Below are 19,863 nucleotides of genomic sequence, written 5' to 3' on the forward strand. Positions count from 1 at the left end.
TTGACAATCAATTAACATTTATTAAGCACCTATGATATACCCCCGACACCATGACAATCCCTGCCCCTAAAAGAGCTCACAAGCTAATAAAGATGATAAGCAAATAAGTAGGTACAAACAGGCTCTATGTGAGATAAAGAGGAAATAATTTACAGAGGGAAGGCACCAGAATTAACAAGAGCTGGGGAAGGCTTCCAATAAAAGATGGGACTTTTTTTTTTTAATTGGGACTTAAATGAGCTTCCATTAGCTAGAGATGAGGAGAGAGCATCCCATGCATAAAAAGACAGCCAGAGAAAATGCTTGAAGTGTCTCATTTGAGGAACAACAAAGGCAGCCTTTAAGTAAGATTATGTAACATAAATTTATAGTCAACACAGTTTTATGATATTCCCCAGTAAGACAGAGGATGGAGGAAGGGATTCAAGGCTGAGGGTTGGCAGGGCAAAATTGGTGATGTGATCAGGGGTAAGTGACTGCTGAAGAGGGCAGCCAGGAGGTGAATAGATTCACCAAGGGATGATTGTGAACTGTTAAGAGAATGAATGGGTTTAATGTTTAGCCTTCAGTATCTGAGAAGCACTTCAGTCAGAGTGATAAAAAGGCCCTGATGGCCTGACTCAGTGACTCTGGCTGTTCCACCTTCACAGGAACATGCATCTTGGCCTAAGAATGATAAAAGACAGACATGGCTACTAAGAAGACTTTCATATTAAAGCAAACAAGATAATGGCCAAAATCATTCCAGGAGGAAGGAGGCCTGTTGTATCCAAACCAATTTCCTTCCAACTATGGCCCTCACAAGCATAGAGGACAGAAGTGGTACCAAGGCTACGTAGAGGGCATGTTCCCTCAGGAGGAGAGATAGAGGACTTTCCTTCTGGGCCTTTGGAAGGCAATAGCCTCTTCCATGAGGCCTCTGAACAGCACTGTACCCCAGTAGCTCAGGGAGCCCAAAGTTCCCATCTGAGCCGCTTCCTTCTGTGGGCCTAGTTGGGTTGTGGAATGTTCCTGAAGTCTGCTGGGAGAGGAGGGCCTCAGAGAGTCAGGTCTCCCTTTTCTCCTGTCCAGAGCTCCCGAAGCTCCACCTTGCAGCCCAGGTCTCGCAGGGCAGCCTTGGCCACATCATCACATTCCCGATGTGTGGCTCGGGCTTCCATGATGAGCCTCTCTGCTCCCATGTCCAGGATGGGTTGGGAGAAGGCCTGAGTGCGGGCTACGAGGTTACGGATCAGCAGGCAAGCTTGTTTCTGGGGAAAGAGCAAAAGTTATTACAAGAAAGCAAAAAAAAAAAAAAAAAAAGTCAAAAAATAGGAGAGGAGGAAAATGGGAAAGAAAAGCCTAGCCCATTTATTCTCATCCATTTCTCTAAGCATCAGTCTCATTGCCACTGCTATCCAAAGCAAATCAGATGTTAATAAGCATATGAGTTATAAAATATCAGGTATGACTTTGGGTAAGGATGGGTGAGACATCTTGAAAGGTTTCATAGAAGAGGTAGATTTATTCTACCTGGATCCAGAAGGATAGGGAGAATTTCCAACAGGTAGAGAAGAGAGTGTAAAGGGTATGAGCAGGCCACTGCTGGAAAAGTCAGGGTGCTCTCTCCCTGTTTCCTCTCACTTTATTACATTATTGTCACTTCCTAATACACATCCTACGAACCCTTCCTTATAAGACAGCAACCACAAATAGACCTTATGCAGAGTGATCAAGGCTGGCAGTGAAGGAAACATTCTGTGCTTGGGTTTCTTTGCCTCCCCCCAAGAAGGAAAATGTACCTTTGTCCCTATTTCATGCCAATCCCGGGCCCCCTCTCTCCAAGTACAGAGGTCATGACTTAAGCTGAAGGTACTCTTCTACTCAGACCAGGGAAGTCTCTGCCTGAACACCATCCGAGGTCAGAGTACTACCTGTAAGAAGCAGCACTGGCCCAAAGCCCCTGAAAAGTGGATTTAACCCTAGTCCTGCCACTTATATTGGCTTTGTGCTCTCTATGACAAGTCATTTGCCTTTCTAAGCCTCAGTTTCCCCTTAAGTAAAGAGGTATAGGAGTGCATTGGAAGAGAAGATCAGACTAGATGATCTCTAAGGTTCTTATCAGCTCTTATCTTCCATGATTCTAAGAGACATATCTTTAGAGCTTCTAAGTGATTTCTGAAACATTTTACTGACTCTTATATCCATGATCTTGTAACACTGAATGAACAAAGGAGCTTTGTGAAGCAGGGCAATGTTTCTTATTTTTAAAAAATTACTGAGAGGACTTACACCAATGATGAGCCTAGAACTTAGAATAATTCCATTTTGGAGCTAGAAAAGAGCTAACTCAAAGACAGGATCCCAACTCCTTGCTCAGATAGAACTAGGTCAGTCCTGAATCCTGGTTGACTGCCTTCTGGCATTAGGGTGGATGGGTTAGTGTTCAGAGACCCCTGAAAGTGTTTGAGCCACTCTGTGCTAAAATAGGAGTCTGCCTGCTTGAGTGCTTGGGATTACCAAAAGAACCTGAGATGCACAAGAAAAATATCTTGAGTTGTAAAAGGGGTGGGAGAGAGTCTACCTAGGCTTGACCAGGACAGCCTCCTGCAATAAGCCTAACAAGCAGTACTGCAGCCTCTGCTCTGCCGCTGTCTCCTGTGGTCTTCAGGGCCCTGTCTCTGTCATGTGACCTTCAAGAAACCCTGGGCCTTGCCATTGACCCAGTGGTGGCTGCACACTCTCTCTTTCATGTGTCTCCCCAATTAGTGTGAGCTCACCAAGAGCTCTCTTCTTCTCTTCGTATCCTTAGTACTTAGCACTTAGTGCTTGGCATAAATTAAACATTTAACTCATCCATCCATAACTTATAAGGCAGTTCATTCAACTTTTAGACAATTCCTTTTTTTTTAAATATCGCATTCATCTTTAAAATTGCTTTATTTTTTTTAAAGCACAGATATGTTAATTTAATTTTCAATGCCAAATTATTTCCTTTCCTGTACCTTTCAGACAATTCTAAAACATTATTAGAAGTTTTGTTCTTAAGTACTAGGCCAAAAACCTACAGTCATCTCCCACCTAATATTTCTCTGAATTGCTTCTAGGGCTGCTCTCTGGGGCTAGCAGGAGCAAGTATAAGTATGCTCATAAAAGCCTATTCCGTATTTACTGAAGACCATCCTGGCCTCTTCCCACTCCCAAGCTTCCTCTTTTGGAGCAGCTTTCTGTCCTCTCACTATTCTGGCTAGTTACTCTCTTCTGGCTAAGCTCTAGCTGATCAGTGGCCATCCCAAGGAGTAGCCCCCAAGCTTCCAGAGGAGTCTGGCCAGGGTAGGGACAGCTGAGCTTTCATCTCATTCCCTCTGGGCACTGGACCTCTCTGAAAGCATCCTAAAACCATGGGAGTTTTCACAGGAACTCAACTGCCTACACGTGGTTCCTTTGACATTTTGGTCAAAGTGTAGGACTTTACCTCTATCCCTACTTGCATTTACTCTTATGAGCTGAGTTCATTGTTCTGGTCTGGAAAAGTGAAAAGCATTGGTGTCCTAGACAGTGATAGTGTCCCCATAAAACAGGCTGGGGCCTAGCTGTCCTTGATCCCTTGGATAAGGTTCTCCACTGCTCTGTCCTTTTACCCCAGGGACAAGAGAGGCAGATTTTTTTATTCTAATGCTTTCTTTCTCCAATTAATCTTGCTCTAATCACATCATTCTCATTTTAAAACCAAACCAAACCCCACCTCAGGAGCTCTTCCCTGGCAGCTATTGGACAAAGGCAGGCCTCCTGCCCTAGCATTGGGAGCCCTGCAGAAGCTGGCTCTAATCTACATCTCCAATTTGTCTCACCCGCCTCCCCTCCCCACACACCCAAACTATATGAGTCATTGTTTGCTTCCCCACTGCGATCCCCAGCCTCCATCTCTGTCAAGTTGGAGCCCTTTCACCCAGCTTTGCTCAGAGATCTCGTACCTCCTCCCAGCTCTCTTCCCACCATCTCACCCAACAATTTGTCCTGGATCCTCCTTTATACAAATACCATTCTATCTTTTTATGCCTCCATGATCACAAGCTTCCTCAGGGCAGCCAAAGACAGGACTCTGACATGAAACATTGAGAGTTGTGGAGAAGCTGTGATGAGGTCAGAGGGCTGACTGTGAGCTCTAGGCCCACTCCTTGTACATTCTTGTTCTGTGACCTCAGGCAGCCCACCTTCTTCTCCTACAGACATGCTGCTGATCTGCACTGGTAGTACGACTTTCATACAAGAAGTTCCAACCACCAGTGAAATTCCAGATCCCAACCAAATGTGATAGATTTGAATGGGAGCTGGCAGGTACCTGTGTCTGTCCTGGCCTCAGAAGGCAGACCCTGAGCTTACCATGTAGCTCCATTAGGCAGAAGCAAACCTACAGCTGAACGACAGAACACCTGAGGGATCTGAATCCTGAGCTAAGTCTAGGCCACAGTGAAGTGGACACAAGACTTTGGACCACCAGGTTGACATCATGGAGCCTGGGGTGGGCCTGGCAGAGTAAAGCTCTACTCCTGTATAGAGTAAGAAACTTGGTCCCTGCTAGAGATCACTAGACTCTCCCTCTCTGCTACTACATTCCTCTGTCTGTGGGGAGCAGTGTGAGTGTAGAAGGGGGAAGCCAGCTGGAGGGGAGATTCCCTTCCCTACATATGGTGGTGGTATTTGCAGGTCAGGTATATCATTATCTTAAGCAAAAAGGGGCTGAGCCCACTCCTACAGTCTCACAGGAAAGAAAACAGTCATTGTTCCTCTTCCTGCAAAACCTCATGAGTAACCCACCAGAGCATGTGGGAATAGGAGCCAGTGCCTACCTGTACACCAACTTCATTCGGGTGGGTCTTCATGGCTTGCAGGGCTGCCAAGGCCCCCCCACCTTCAACAATCACCCGGCTATTGTCTGGCTTGCGTAGGGCCAGCATGCACAGGGCTGCACAGCTTTGTTCACAGATCTGCAAGGATTAGGCAGAGAACAGAAGTCAGTGTTTCATTGAGCTACACAAAAAGACCAATGGAAACACACACATACACACACACACACACCCTGGGAAATGTAGACTTGCTTTTAGCTTTCACAACATCCCAGTGAGGTAGGGAGGACCAGGATCGTTCTCTCTCCATCTGACAGATGAGGAATGGATTCTGACCTAGGTCTTCAGATTCCAAGTTCTGCATTCTGCCCACCCCAGCACAATGGCACTCAGGCCTTTTCTGTCAGCTGTTCTTTTGCTCCCCTTCCAAGTCTTAGCTTTTGCATCCTGACCCCAAGGGATTTAACTTCATGCCTCAGAGACCTTGAGCTAAGAAGACAAGGTATAAGTGAGAGACTCAAGGACACCAAATTATCCAAGACCAGAGACCAAGATTTAGTCAATGGGTCATTTACATATAATGTTCCTTCTCTGGAACCAGAGTCAAATTTAGGCTGTCTAAGAACTGAAAAAACTCCACGAAGCTGGGACAGAGAGCTCAGTGTCATGGCTGGTACCTGGGGACTGGAGAGATGCCGGGTCATCGCCATCACAATGAAGTCTGTTCCACCTGCACTGACAATGGCATCCTTTACATCATCGTTGCCAGCAATGGCTCGGAGAGCACTCAGCACCTGCCGTACCAGCTCCTATTTGTGGCCATGAAAATGAACATGGCAGAAGGGAGAAAGACCTGTGGTTCAAGATGGCTGCCGAAGCACAGTGGTTAAATTCAGTCCCAGAAACTATTTTGATGCTCTTGATCTCAGAAACTTATATATTTAATGAATTACCAATCCCACCTTAGTACCCACTCTCTTCATGGCCATTTTACAGATGAGAGACCCAGAACAGCAAAAGAAATGGTCAAGATCCCAGTGTTAGTAAATGGCAGAGTTGGGCTTACAACTCAGGGACTTTTCAGAATATTTCATTATAGCACTGCTGTAGATGTTCCCTCTACCAGAGCAGATTGGCTTGGTCAAGAGTCTTCCAGAGTTGTTGAAACTCCCTCTGAGTAGAGGGCAGGTCTAGACATGAAAGGGATCTTAATGGTTACTGAGATCATCTCATTATACAGAGGAGATAACTAAAAGGTGCTGTGATTCCAGCCAGGTCAGGGCCTTCCCACCACCTCTGGTGACTGACTGTCTAGCGACGAGCTCTTTGACCTGAGTTTGCTTGTTAGGACTTCCCAGAACTAGCTCTGTTGCCATGGCCTATAAGAATTCAGAGGCATTTTTGAAGAAAATATAATTTTGGATACTATCTTTTGTTTTTGTGTCTCCTTTATCTCTTCTCTCCTACATCCAATGGACAAGCCATGTCACACCACAAGAGTTTTCCAATTCCTTCCAATGTCTGTTAGAAAAGAGAATTGGGAGGAATAGGGAGAACCTGTGACTTCATTGTATAGATGAACTCTTACTGAAGGCATTTCTTCCATCAATGGAGGTCAGTAACAAGAGATTTTCCCTAGGTTCAGCAATTTGCCCAGACCCACAAGGCAGTGTATGGCAGAAGCAGATTTGGAACCATCATCTTCCTCAATCTAAAACTCCATACTGATTTTAGCAGGCTAAATCCTGAAAATATAGGGATTTGATGACTCCCTTTTTATCTAGGGCTTATAAAACACAATAGCCTTGTGTGGTTAGCAGTGCCATGAAACAGTTCTCTCTTTTACAGAGTAACTTGGGTATCCAGAAGGTAAGACACCTTGTCTGAAGGTCCATAGCTGGACTTCAGTGGAGTTGAGGCAATCATAATCCCAGGACCATAGCCATAGCAACGGCATGTGAAGGAATTCTTCTAAACTGGGGATGATTTAGTGAGCTGGTTCCAGTCTGGATCACTAGAAGGGGGTATAGGTAGAGTTCACTCCTGCTCCTGACTTCTCACCTGGCCTTCCCTTGGGGCCAGTGGATGACAGAAAAATTCTGAACAGCATAACAGGCTCCCTGTAAAGAAGGACTGCTTTGTAAGATGTTGCTGCCCAGAATGTAGTCTTTGGGTGAATTATTATTTTTATTTTTTGTCTTTGTTATCATTATGATTGACATGGAAAAGAAGTAGAGACGTTCCTTAGATAGTTCAGACCTTCAAACTTCACTTTATTTCACATGTCTTAGAATCTAAGCCTGAGGTGTTCTTTGTAGATGGTTCTCATTTCTCTTCACACCTTTCCCATCATTTTCCAGGGCTGTGATGAGATCATACCTTTTGCCCCACTTGTAATATGGGACAAGAGCTGGCCCTTGACATCATTAGTAAAGGAAATCCAAAATGAGGAAACTCCCAGTGTCCAGGCTGGTCTTCCCTTTCTCTGCAAGGACATTCTTAGTCACCTGGGGTCCTAATGGCCTCTCTGCCCAGGGTTACTCAGCCAGCTCTCCTGCACTATGTGACAATGCCTCTCCTTGTTCAAACTTCCAAGGCCAGACAGACAAAACCTGCAAGGCCCCCAAGAGATCACCCTGACCCTTGGAAGAGGCCACGTACCTGATGGTCGATGCAGTCAGCCAGAAGAGTAACCATGATGTTGAGGCCCCCTAGATCGACGATCTCCTGACAGAATTCATTCCGAACCGCCAAGCGCGACAAAGTGCCACACAGCTCACCGAGAAGAGCAGGATTGTCCGGGAATGCTGTCAGAGTACAAACCCCGTAAGGGAAGGCGGAAACAAGAATGAATGCTTCTGTGCTCAGAACAAAGAGTGTTCTAAGGAGTCTACTACCCAAACTGAGGGAGTGTGGCCTTGGCCTAGGATTGCAAGTGGCAGGTGCTCTTCAGGAAAAGCCAAAGTTCCTCTTTCCCAGGGTCCCTTCTAATGAAAAGGGAGCTGTGGGATCCACTCAGAACTACCACTGCCCTCCCCTCCCCCCACTCAGCCCCATGAATGGATTTCTAATTAGTGCCTTTAATTCAATTATAAAAAAGGCATTCTCCCACTCAGGCTAACCAGGGGTCAGCCTCTATGCCTATTTCTCATAATTGTGGCTAAGGCTACTAAAATACTTGCCATGGGGCAATCTCTGAAGTCTGTTTTCCTACAGCAAACTAATTGATACTGGAGGAGCCTTTGGCTTCCTCCCACAATTCCATGGTCCCATTCAGAGAGAACTGATTTGTTTTCTCTTGTTTGATTGCCACAGGAGAGAAGCATGGAGAACCACACAACTCATTTCAGGGAAAAGAGGAATGGGCTTATTCGAGCTGTGGCTGGAAGGTAGCTCTGGAGCCTAGGTCTCTCCGTGAGATTCTCACATGCCCTGGCTCTGCAAAAAAAAATGGGCCAATCAGGAGAGGCACTATTTCCTGGGGCTTCAGCATTTGCCCAAACCCAGGGACTTCCATGATTGATTTCTACAGTAAGGTAGAGATTTACTGATTTCTTGTGGTGCTCAATGACTTAGTCATGTCTGACTCTCCGTGACTCTTTTTAGGGTTTTCTTGGCAGAGATACTGGAAGGGTTCGCTAGTTCCTTTTCCAGCTTATTTTACAGATGAAGAAACTGAGGCAAAGAGGATGAAGTGCCTTGCTTAGTCACACAGCTAGTGAGGGTCTGAGGCTAGAGTGGAATTCAGTCTTCCTGAATCCCGGGCCGGTGTAATATGCCCTGTGCCAGCCAGCTGCCCTGTTACTGATACCAAGAAACAAACTGTCTCTTACCTTTGGCCGCTTCTATGAGAACCTTTAAGCCTTTGTTCTCTTGCACTATCATCTTGGCATGGTCATGGGCATGGCCGAAGGGCACTCGGATGTCGTCATCAAATGTCATGACTCTCAGAGCAGAGCAGGCCTCCTTGACCACGTTGGCTCTGCCACTGTGCTTCTCAATGGCTCCGGTCAACAGAGGCAAGATGCCCGCCCTCACCAGGCTCTGCCGGTTCTGCTCGTGCTTGAGGCAGACACACCGAATGCAGCGCAGCCCAGAACACGCCACTTCGGCCACTCCCAAGTGCTCCTTCAGTGTGGCCACTAGCAGCTGCAGTCCCCGGGGATCCAGCAGGTCTGGCTGGCCCTCTGTCAGGGCAGCCAGGGCGTTCAAGGCCTTTACCAAGAAGCCCTGCTCTTCCATCACAGCTCGCTGGCAGGCTGAGAGCACAACAGCATATGCGCCCTTCTGTGCAGCCAGGTAGCGGCTGGCAAGCTGCCCCCGGCACTGCTCACTGAAGCTTACTAGGTGTTCTGCCACCTCTTGAGGGGCTGCAGAGTCAACAGACTTCTGGAGAGCATCCAAGGTCTATGAGGCACAAGGAGAAACAAGTTACAGCCTTCTCCATTCAGGATCCAGAGCCCCCTCGTCACTGGCATTTATGCCCCACGGAATTACTTTACTATTTTTTACGGGCACTGTGTTTGCTTGCTTGCATAAATTAATTCCCCAATCCCCCATTAGAAGACACACACCATGAAGGCAGAAGATTCCTTAGTACCTACGCCCATGGCTGGCAAAGAATAGGCACTTAAGGTTTTCTAAAATCAAAGACTGGAATAACCTAAAGCAATGTTCATTCTTCCATATTTGATTTGTTACTATACATGCAAAGGAAATTTTGCCCAGACTGATTCATCCAAGAACAGGTGCCTGTACAAGGCAATGTGCTCAGGGCTGAGATGCAGAAATCCCTCAGGTGTGTCCTAGGGTCAGTCACAAATCTTAATAAATCCAATGTACATTAAGAGATAAACAATGTGCTGTTAGACCCGAAGTGACCTTAACTTCTCACTCAACAACTTTATGGAAAAAGGAGGCCTCTGAGGCCCAAGGAACCTCTCTGCTCAAATGGCTTTGGCACTTCTTAGTCTTCCCCAAGGCCAGAAATATGAAAAGAACAAGCTCAGAGAGGCATCGGATGCCCCACCCAGATGCCTAGAAATGTGAGTCCGTTTGCCAGCTTTTTTCCCCAAAAACATTCCAGCAGATATTAATGTTTACTTCCAACTGCTGATTCAAACAGGAATAAAGAACTCACCAAAATCTACAAATCTTCTGACTAGAAACATACTCAGGAATGCTAGAGACAGATGAATGAAGAGAAAGTGGATTTATATTCCAGGGGGAAGGCACTGGCCAAGCCCCATCTCCTACTGCCCGCTGAAAGGACTCGGGATCATCAGGGTGTGGCGGAACAAGGGGAGAGCTTGGCCTGTCCTTCTGCCCCAGGAACAAGATGAAGCAGCCAGGCAGGGCAGCTCTGCATCCACAGTGTGGGTACACAGACCTCTCTTCCTCTGCCAGAGAAAATGCAAGAGAGTTCAAGGCTTTACTGGATACCTATTCAGTGTGTCCAGGTTTAGCTTAGATACGATGGAAAAGCCAAGAAAAAGACCATTCAATGCCTTGTCCCCTTACACAATCGCTTAGTCAGCCCAAAAATGTTTGCTCAGTTGTCAGATCACTTACAATTGCAGAATCGTGGAAAGCTTTACAGAGGAGGTAGTGTTTAGATGGTGTTTTAAGAGATGGGAGGAAACACATTTCAGGCATAGGGAACTATGTGAGCAAAGACTTGGAGGGAGGAAACTAGTTTGTCTGAAGCACAAGATGTGGGAAGAAGTATGAGCTAAAGAAAAAGACAAGTTGATTCTAGATTGTGGAAGTTCTTGAATGCCAGGCCATGGGCTTTAGAGATTTGGAATTTCTAGGTCAGAAACATTAACTACCTTCCTCTTTAGGATCATTTTTTAAAACTTTGGAAAAAAAGGGGGGGGGTCAGTTAATAAAAATATTTTTTCTCTCCCCTCTACTACCTCCCATTAAAGAAAAAAAGAAAAAAAAAATCCTTCAAACAAATATGCATAATTCTTCTATTTGCAAAAACTTATCACTTCATTTATACTTCTTTAAAAAGCACAGGATCAGGGGGATAGCTAAATAAACTGTGCTACATGAATGCAATGAAGTTCTGCTATGCTAAAAAATGTTAAATATGAAGAATTCAGAGAAACACAGAAGATTTACATGAACTGATAAGAAAACAGAACCAGGAAAACCACAGTGCACATGGCTACAATGTCCTGGGAAGGAACAATAAAATGTAACTAAGTATCATGAAGTGAAAATGATCCAATTTGTTTCCAGAAGAGAGCTGAGAAAATGTACTTCCCTTTCTCCACTGCAGAGTTGGAAAATATAGCTATGGAATACAGCATATACTGTATGCTCCATATGTTGATTCTGCTGAACTGTTTTTTTCCTTTTTTCAATTTTTGTTACAAGGGAAGGTTTGCTGGAAAGAGGGGATATATTCAGAAACTAATATGATACAAATCTAAAAGGCATAAAAGGCAAAAAATGGAAGGGCCCAACTTCGTTCTTTGGCTATGTCCTGACAAGGCCGGCTTCTGTGAATTCTCAATTCCAGTTCTCCTGGAAAGCATGGTGCACAATACAACCCAAGAATTTAATACCTACACTACTCAGTATTCTCAGAGACCTGCTTAAAGCTGGCAAAGATATTGCCTGCACCCATCCTTTGACTCTTACCTGCAAAATTTTATGTTTTGGTCCTTGGTCACCACAAGCAGATGCTTTGGGTCTTGTTTTTACAATGTTGGTCAGATCAACCCCTACAGAAGAGTGGGGAGAAACACAAAGGGGAGAGAAATGAGCTCTATGTACTTTCAATTCAATTCCAACATTCATTAAATGTCTCTTTCTTCAGGCCTGAGGAGAGATATTAAAGTATTAGTCCTTATATGGCTTAGCAGCTAGTTAGGGAAATAGACCACAAATAGAGATAATTACAACACATCATATTAAATGACAAATACATCAAAAAGATGCAGAAGACATTTTTTAAAAGAAGGATTCACAGTTTCAAGGGGGTGGAGGGCATCACTTTCTGAGGCAAGTACAAATTAGGAAGGCTTTCTGGAGAACCAGGCATTTGAGATAGACTTCAGTAGTTGAGGAAAAATTCACTAGAAGACAGGCTAAGGGCATTCCAACAACAGATCAGTAGTAAGCCAAACCACAAGCACTTACTACATATGAGGCACTGGGCTAAGTTCTAGAAATACAAAGAAAGGCAAAATCCCTCCCCTCAAAGAGCTCACTGTCCAGTAGGGGAGATAACATGAAAATCACTAGAGGCATGCAAGATATGTGTAAAGAAGACAGCAGGGAGGGGAAGGCACTATCAGTTGGGGGGGGGGGGCTGAAAAAGTTTTTCACAGAGGGAAGACCTTCTGTTTAGTCGTGAAGGAAGTTAAAATGGGAGCATTCCAGGCATAGGGTCAACAAGTAAAAAAACCCTGACACTGGAGATAAGAGACTCATGTTCTAGGAACCACAAGTGCCTAAAGAAAAGTAAAGTGTGAGAAGACTAGAATAGTAGGAAGAAGACAGGATATGCAGATACTACACAGAGAACTTTATATGATTCTGGAGGTAATGGAGAGCCACTGGAGCTCTTTGAGCAGCAGAGGAACAATCACTCGTATCCTTTAGAAAAATTACCTTGACAGCCCAGTAGGAGATCAACTAAAGGGAGGGAGACTTGAAGCAGATTAAAGCAATTATCTGGTGAAAGGTAATGAGCACCTGCAACAGGGAGCAGTAGAGAGAAAGGGAAATATATAAGAAATGTAAAAGCAGAAAAACCAAGACCGAGCAGTGGATTTGGTATGTGAGGTGAGAAAGGAGTCAAGGATGACACCTAGCTTGAGAGCTTGAAGGACCTGGGAGGATGGCAGTGCCATTCAGAAGAGAGGAAAGTTTTGGGGAAAAGACGATGTGTTCTGTTTTGGACATGTTGCACTTGAGATGGCTATGGACCACAGGTAAGGCAGAGAACATCTGTAAATACTTTGAGATGTCCAAGTGGCAACTGGAGACTTGTGACTAAAGCCTAGGAGACTATCATTGTGTGTGTGTGTGTGTGTGTGTGTGTGTGTGTGTGTGTGTGTAGATGAATCATCACTATAGAAATGATCATTGGACCTTAGGGAGCTAATAAGATAAGTGAAACAATAAAAATAGTAAAGAAGACTCGAGATTCTTTGCCTTGGGGGATTCCCAAAGGCAGTGGGTATGACTTCAATGAAGAACCAGTAAAGAACACTGAGAAGTGGCAGTCAAACAGACAAAACCCAGGAAAGAGGAATATCATGGGATCCTAGAGGAGAACATCCAGAAAGAGTTGATTAAAAATGTTAAATGCTGCACTGAGATCAAGGAGGACCAGGACTGAGAAAAGGCCATTAGATTATTGGTAGCATTGGAGATTGCATGATGAGGTCAGAAACCAGACTGCAGAGAGCTTAAGAAAGAGGCAGAAGCAGAGTCCCCAAGTCTAGGGGACTTTCTCAGAGAGTTTCACAGTAAAGAGGAGGAGAAAGTTGAGGGCAGGATGAAATGGATGAAGGGTACATTTAAAAGAACTGGTCTGGGTAAGAAGGGCCACCTCTTAAGGTGAGATGTCTGAATGGTACATGACAAGGAAGGGAAAATGAATAACTTGTTGAATCATCTCCATGTTTTCACTTATTTATGAAGCAAGGTCCTTAGTTGATAGGATGAGGGAATAGGGGAACTATAGGAAGCTTGAGGGAAAAAGTTTGGAACAGCTACAGTAAAGGATGGGATTGGATGCCATGCATTGATGAGAGCCCTGATGAGCTTAGAGATTAAGATGGCACACTTGCAGCAGGCTCATGTAGCAATTTCATAATTTCCTCCAGCTCCCAAATGACAAATGTAACAAGGAAAAAAGGAAATGGAAGGTAGAAGATAGGAGCTGTCCAGGGGAGGGGCTTGGCAATATGACATGGAATTTTTTAGAGTAAAAATAAATTGATTCATGAAGACATCAAGATAGAGAAGAGAGAGAGTATAGTCAAGAGCAAGGTGATGACCCAGGAAAGAAGTGAGGGGTTAAGGGATTGGAGACGATTGTTAAGATAAAGAACAACAGGATTAGAGGCTGTTAGGTTCAGAGAAAAATGATGATCGGATAAAAGAATTTAGAATTTGTGAATAAGAGAGTGGCAAGTCTGACTTAACATTTCCCACTGTTCTACAATGCCTTGTGGCATCATTGTTTTAAGTGGGGAAGATGTCTGAGCAAAGGAATGGTATGACCAGATTTATCCATAAGAAAAATAATTCAGCAAGTGATAGGATGGATTGGAGGGGGAAGAAAGTAGATGTAAAAAATGTTACTAAAAGGCTCCTGCAATAATCTAGGCCAATAGTGTCAAACTTGAAATAAATACAGATCACAGCATACCAACTTAGAAAATCACAAATTAGCATTACCTGTTATATACTGTATTTTTACTGAAACATTTCTCAATTGCATTTTAATTTGCTTCTGTGGGAATAAGTTTAATATCTCTGTTCTAGGTAGCTGATAATGAGAGCTTATACTGGAGGATTAGTTAAAGGAGAATGGGGCAAGAGGGCCACTGTCTGAGTTTCCTGGTGTAACTGGTTTGCCGAAGTCATTTTTAAACTCAGGATACAAACTCAAAGAGTTTTCCTTTTCCTCACTCCAAGATGGTCTTCTTTGGGCATAGAAGATCAAAATGATATTATTTGTAAATATATTATTATATATTAATATATCTCAAGAATGTAAGCTATTATAATTATGATTCTGTAGCAAAGGTTCTCTCTTTTGGACTATAGAAGATGTCTCAAAACAAGGAAAATTCTGTCTCCAGAAATGAAGGGGATACTCAAGTGAAGTCAGGTAATAATGACCTAAAAACAGCCCTGGGCTGAGGGACTGAAGCCTTGGGAAAATGAAGAGCAGCGAACAGTGGTAAGAGTCCATTCCCAGTCCTATGGACCATTCACTTCCCTTCTAATGCCTGTGAGTTTTTTGGTTTTTTTTGAAAGAATAAAATTGACCACTCTTGACTTTCAAGGCCCCTTTAGGTCTTCACAGTTTGTTTCCCATGGCCACTTTTAGATGCTCCTAGCTTCCTGCTTCCCCAGGAAAAAAGAAACTATTCACCATGAGACTCTTCTTTTCCCTTCTTAAAATCTTAATAGCTCATGACAATTCCTCTATTCTTTCATCCTTTACCACAGTCTCTGATGAAGATGTGTCCTTTTTCCTCACCAAGGCCAATCCTTCTACATGCATATCACCTCTAGCAGATTGTTCCCACGTTTACCTCTTCTCTTCCTCCACCTTTAATCTCTTCATCAACTAGTTTTTTGTTATTTACAAATATGTTCAAGTCTCTGCTAGCCTAAAAAAATCTTCACTGGCCCCTACCATTTCCTTAAGCTACTGTCGAACCCTTAGAAAAAATTACACCAACTCCATTTCCTTTCTTTGAATCTGGTTTCTGAACTTATCACTCAAGTGAGACTGCTTTGCCACTCATCTCTTAAAGGCCATCCTTTGAATCCTCATCCTTCCCAGTCCCCATTCCTCATCCCTCAACAATAATTAAAGATTGCTGAGCATCATTTCATCCTGAATCCTATTTACTCTTGAAGATACTGATTCTTTTGTGTTTTTTTTCCCTTCTATGTGGCCACTTTTCACTCTGATTTGCAGGCTCATCTTTCACCTCTTATGCAATGGTCCCCAAGGTTTTGTGACCTTCTTTCCTTCTTCATGTCTTAATTGGTAACTTCATCGACAATCAACATCTTAAATGATCATCTCTATGCACTGATATTTCATTCCTCCCAGTCTCCCTCATGAGCCCCTGAGATGCACATGCAATCATTCACTATATGTTTCTAAACAGAACTGAGCACCCACGATGACCTGGGCCTTTTGCATTTTTTTGGCCTCTACAACACTCTTCCCTTCTCTGGGCTCAAACAAATGATGCCCTATACTAAACCTTGAGCATTCCTCCCCCCCATCCTTCCATTATCCTCCTGAGTTCTCTGCCCACTTCTGCCCTCCAATCCATCCTTCTGACTGTAGCTAGAATGATTTTCTTAAAGTGCAGCTCTCACCACATCCCTGCTGTCCTCCATAAACCCCTTCAACTCCACATTGCCTCTAAGATTCCCTAAAAATACATCTGTTTGGCCCATTTAAAATGCCCTGTGTCATTACATGACTCTCCCTTCTGCAGTCTCTGGTCCAGCCAAGCTTGCTTTTTTGTTCTTCCTTATCTGAGACATTCCATCTTTCATTTACTATCTCCAGGCTTTGGTCATTTCTCAGATCTGAAATGCATTCCTTCCTCCTCCTGCCAAATAAAGACTATCATTTCCTTCAAAGTTCAACTACTACCATAGCATGGGACCTCCTTTCTCTGCTAACTGCCAATGCTCTTCCTCTGAAATGAGCTCATGTTTAGTTTATATATCCATTTAATCTTAAGTATTGTTTCTCCTGATGTAATGGAAGCTCCTCCAGGGAAAGCAGACTGCTTTCATTTTATCTTTTTGTACCCAGTGTCTGTCTGGCACATCATAGGTACTTAACTGATGATTGATAGATTAGATCCCATATCTGAACCAGAGGATGAGTTCTCCAGAAGTTCGGATTCTTTGTGCCTTGGAAGATAAATTAACATTGAAAGGCAACCTCTGGAGCAGACACACAGGTGGTCTGCTTCCCACCCCACCCCAAGATGCATAGACCTCATGATACCAGCTGCACTCATTGTATCAGGGAGGCCAGCTGACACCTGGGACAGGCATCCACAGCCTGGTCTACACTCAGAGCCATCCACAAGAAGGGCTAGACACTACCTTGAGATTCAAATTGCTGAACAGCTTCTTTCACAGCCTCCTCAGGGTCCATGTCAAACTCTGTGATATTTTCTTGTACCACGTCATCAAAAGTCTCCTGGCTGATGCGTTTCGCCATATTGACTTCAACAATTCCAGTCCCTAGAGCTAAAAGTTCAATACAAACCACAGGATGACTGAGTAAGGCAATAAAACAACATGGTAAAAGGTAGGCCTCTTTGGACCACATTAGAGATCTACCAGGTCTCAATAGTTTGTATTAAAATTGCCTGCAACATAACCCAACTGCCACCCTTCACAGCTAGAACCCTTTATTATGCAGCATGCTCAGTGAGGCTGGGATATACCTCTCATACTTGAGTCTGTGCAAAACCAAAAAAATTTGTTATTACATGTGTTATTACATAAGTGCTTATGGACTTGACTTGTGTGAGCAATCAAGTAATTGAGAAAATGACCTCGAAGGTCCTTTCCTGGTCCACAGACAGGATCCTGTGATCTTACATATTTTCAACTTTTATATCCATTATCTACTCTGATCTAAGAATCATTAGCTGCATGAGGAAGAGCGGTTTTCTGGATACTTTTATTACACTGTGTTGGGAGGGGAGAAAACCAACTAAACTTTGTTTTCAATGATAGAACTTCCAAAGAAGAAACAAACTCCTTCTCCCATGCAGATTTGGGCCTGCTCTACAGCTTGTTACCTCAAGACTTAGCTGACAGAGGACAACCAGAGGGAGAATATCACCCCTTTGATAGATAAGAAAACTAAGGCATAGAGAAATTATGTGACTGAAGTTGAGATTTGTAGCCCAGTCTTCCTGACTCCAAGTCTGCACACTGTCTGTTCAAGTCCATAATTGTGGACACTTAATTTTTTTCTCAACCTCATCCACTTTGATAAAATGGGGCTAGCAATGGATATCTTCTTGCATATTTCACAAGGTTGCTGTAAGAATCAAATGATGTAATCTCTATACATGATGCAAATAGAAGGCATTATCGTTGCATTTCCCACAGTGTTTAGCACAAAAAACTTTAGCATAGTCATAAGAATAACTTCCATTTATACAGCTCAAAGCTACCAGCTTCCCTTAATTCTCCCAGCAGGTAGAGTTCTCTCCCTTACCTGTTCTCATAACACTCCCTGTGACATACATACATACATATATATGTATATAAAATATAATTCATAGAGAGAGAGTTAATAAGGCCCATAGAGATCATCTTGTCCTGTATGGATATTCTATCTCATTTGTACATGCCTCTTCCAAAGTCAAGGAATATATCTTAATTATCTTCAGATTTCCGCAGAGGAAGTATGAGCCTTGAACCTGAGGCTTTGTCTTTTTAGAAATAGACAAATGACTGTTAAATTACAATGTGCGAATCCTTTGAATGGATTCGTGCCTCTTGTACATTTACAGACTACATAAAGAATAAACAAGAATGTAAATACTATAGGCAAGGAGGGAACAAGCATATATTAAGGGGCCTACTATGTGCTGGGCAATTTGCAAACAGTACCTCCCTTCTCTACGCCTCAGTTTTCCCCATTTACAAAACGAGGAGGTAAGAATTCAAACCTTGTCAAGTCACTAAATCTCTGGGTCTGTTTCCTCATCTGTAAGAATGAGGGGAGGGGAATAAACTAGGTTTATAAAAATCCCGTCCAGTTCACTTCTGTGATGCTACACGTAGCTCAGTCACCTCTCGGGTTTGGGGTTCTTTTCCTAGAACGGTCTCTTGCAAAAGGGTCACTCCACCCACCCCCATTGCCTCGACGGAAAAACTAAGTCCAGGGAAAACTCGAGAAAGAGGACGAGCTGAACAGGATTTCCCCTCCCGGGATCAACTCACACGTGGCTCGATTCCGGTCCTGACCTGAAGACAACTTCTCCCTACCCTACTCGATCGCACTTCCCTTCCCCTCACCTCCGAGATGACAGGTCCCGCCTGGACAGCTCGCTCCTACGGACGAGGCTACCCACGCGCGGAGCACTGTGGGCGCAGTGAGCCAGCCAGCCGTAGCCTCTGACTCTCGGTGGCCACCGTAGCAGCTGGAGTGGCCCGCGCAGGCGCACAACTCCCCTCCTTTTCCAAGCAGGAGGAACTTTTGGGGGGTGGGGGGCAAGAGACGACGGCGCAAAAGGAGAACTAGGGAGGGACAGGCCTTCAGCTATATAGCTGCCACACCGCACGGCCTCTCACGCCGTGTTTTCAGCGCAGTAGAAATATTGTCTTGGTGAGTTTTCATAGGGACATGGATTCACGGACGAACGGCCCGGGGGGGGATGAGTGGCGCATGCTCAGCGGGACGAGGCGGTGCTTGAGTCAGGGAAGGGTTGGGAAGACCGTTAGCTAATTTGCATGTTCCCGCCTCGGTTGCATCACGTGGGTATCTAGGGGAGCGGTTTCCGGCGCACGCGCAGTTCAGCGACTAAAGGACTTGGGGGCTGGGGGGTAGCCCAGTGTCGGGAGCCACCGAAATCCGCAGGACCCCCGGGGCCTGTGCCAGTGCCGCGCGGTGGTGGTTCCACCCAGGTCCGGGCCGGCCCAGCCCAGCGAGCCGGCCGCTCTTTGCATCCTAGCGAGGGCCGGTAAAGGACCTTGGTGGGAGGAGGAGCAGGGCTGTGGGCGGGGGGCTGTTTTTAGGCAACGGGGGGAGGGGAGGAAAGGGGGGAGGGGTAGGGGCTCGATGGGAAGAGCAGGGCCCCGGAGTAGAAAGGAGCCAGGCCTGGACCAGAGAGGAGTCCAAGAAAGCCGAGGCCCTTCCCTTCCCTCCCAGCATCCTGGAGAGATGCAGACCCCTCGTTCCCCTCCCCCTCTCCTCTAGCAGTGTCAGCTCGAACCCGGGGGCTTCCTTCCTTTCAGGATCCTCAGGCCCAGGAGCCTAGGCCTCCGGGGATTTTCTTTCAGTCCATCGATCTTGGCTTCAGGCCCGGGTAGTATCTTTGCCTTTCGTCCCTCCCTTCTGTTTTACCCTAACCCAGCAGCCTGCACAGGGCCCTGAATAAAAGAGACCCTTAATATATTTAGACTTTAAAGGATCCATTTTTCATCCATTTAGGCAATCCTCCCACAACTCAGTAGGCAGTGTTTGATAGTAGCTGTGGAACAGAAAATGCATTACCCTGTGGCCAGCCTAGTCATGAGCCTGCTGCAGACTTCTTCGCCAAGCTAGTCT

General features: G+C 44.8%; 2 protein-coding genes across 4 annotated transcripts in view; one reads left to right on the forward strand and one right to left on the reverse strand.

Moving 5' to 3' along the window:
* Nucleotides 1-18,850, reverse strand: ARMC6 (armadillo repeat containing 6). The gene is made up of 8 exons (XM_051972306.1): nt 18,612-18,850; nt 16,674-16,820; nt 11,481-11,563; nt 8,660-9,233; nt 7,488-7,633; nt 5,504-5,635; nt 4,830-4,967; nt 1-1,250 (listed from the first exon to the last, which is right to left on the reverse strand). Exons 2-8 carry the CDS (start codon nt 16,789-16,791, stop codon nt 1,038-1,040), a joined length of 1,404 nt encoding a protein of 467 aa, XP_051828266.1. The 5' UTR covers nt 16,792-16,820; nt 18,612-18,850; the 3' UTR covers nt 1-1,037.
* The window catches only part of SUGP2 (SURP and G-patch domain containing 2), a 25,631-nt gene continuing 24,535 nt past the window's right edge, over nt 18,768-19,863 (forward strand). For 2 of the 3 annotated variants that reach the window (XM_051972286.1, XM_051972284.1), the window contains exon 1: nt 19,118-19,276. The gene's annotated coding sequence lies outside the window, so the exon portion shown is untranslated. Of the gene's footprint in view, nt 18,922-19,117; nt 19,277-19,863 lie in introns of those variants that run through there. The other variant, XM_051972285.1, reaches the window with a different exon arrangement.

The sequence above is a fragment of the Antechinus flavipes genome, chromosome 1 (genome assembly GCF_016432865.1).
Source record: "Antechinus flavipes isolate AdamAnt ecotype Samford, QLD, Australia chromosome 1, AdamAnt_v2, whole genome shotgun sequence".
Taxonomy (NCBI): Eukaryota; Metazoa; Chordata; class Mammalia; order Dasyuromorphia; family Dasyuridae; genus Antechinus; species Antechinus flavipes.

Excerpts from the sequence above, each read along its gene's own strand:
- ARMC6 (XM_051972306.1), bottom strand. The coding sequence starts at position 16,791 with ATGGCGAAACGCATCAGCCAGGAGACTTTTGATGACGTGGTACAAGAA. Across the intron at positions 5,636-7,487 it reads CTGACTGCATCGACCATCAG|GAGCTGGTACGGCAGGTGCT; the intron begins GTACGTGGCCTC and ends GGCCACAAATAG. Across the intron at positions 1,251-4,829 it reads CGAATGAAGTTGGTGTACAG|AAACAAGCTTGCCTGCTGAT; the intron begins GTAGGCACTGGC and ends CTCTTTCCCCAG.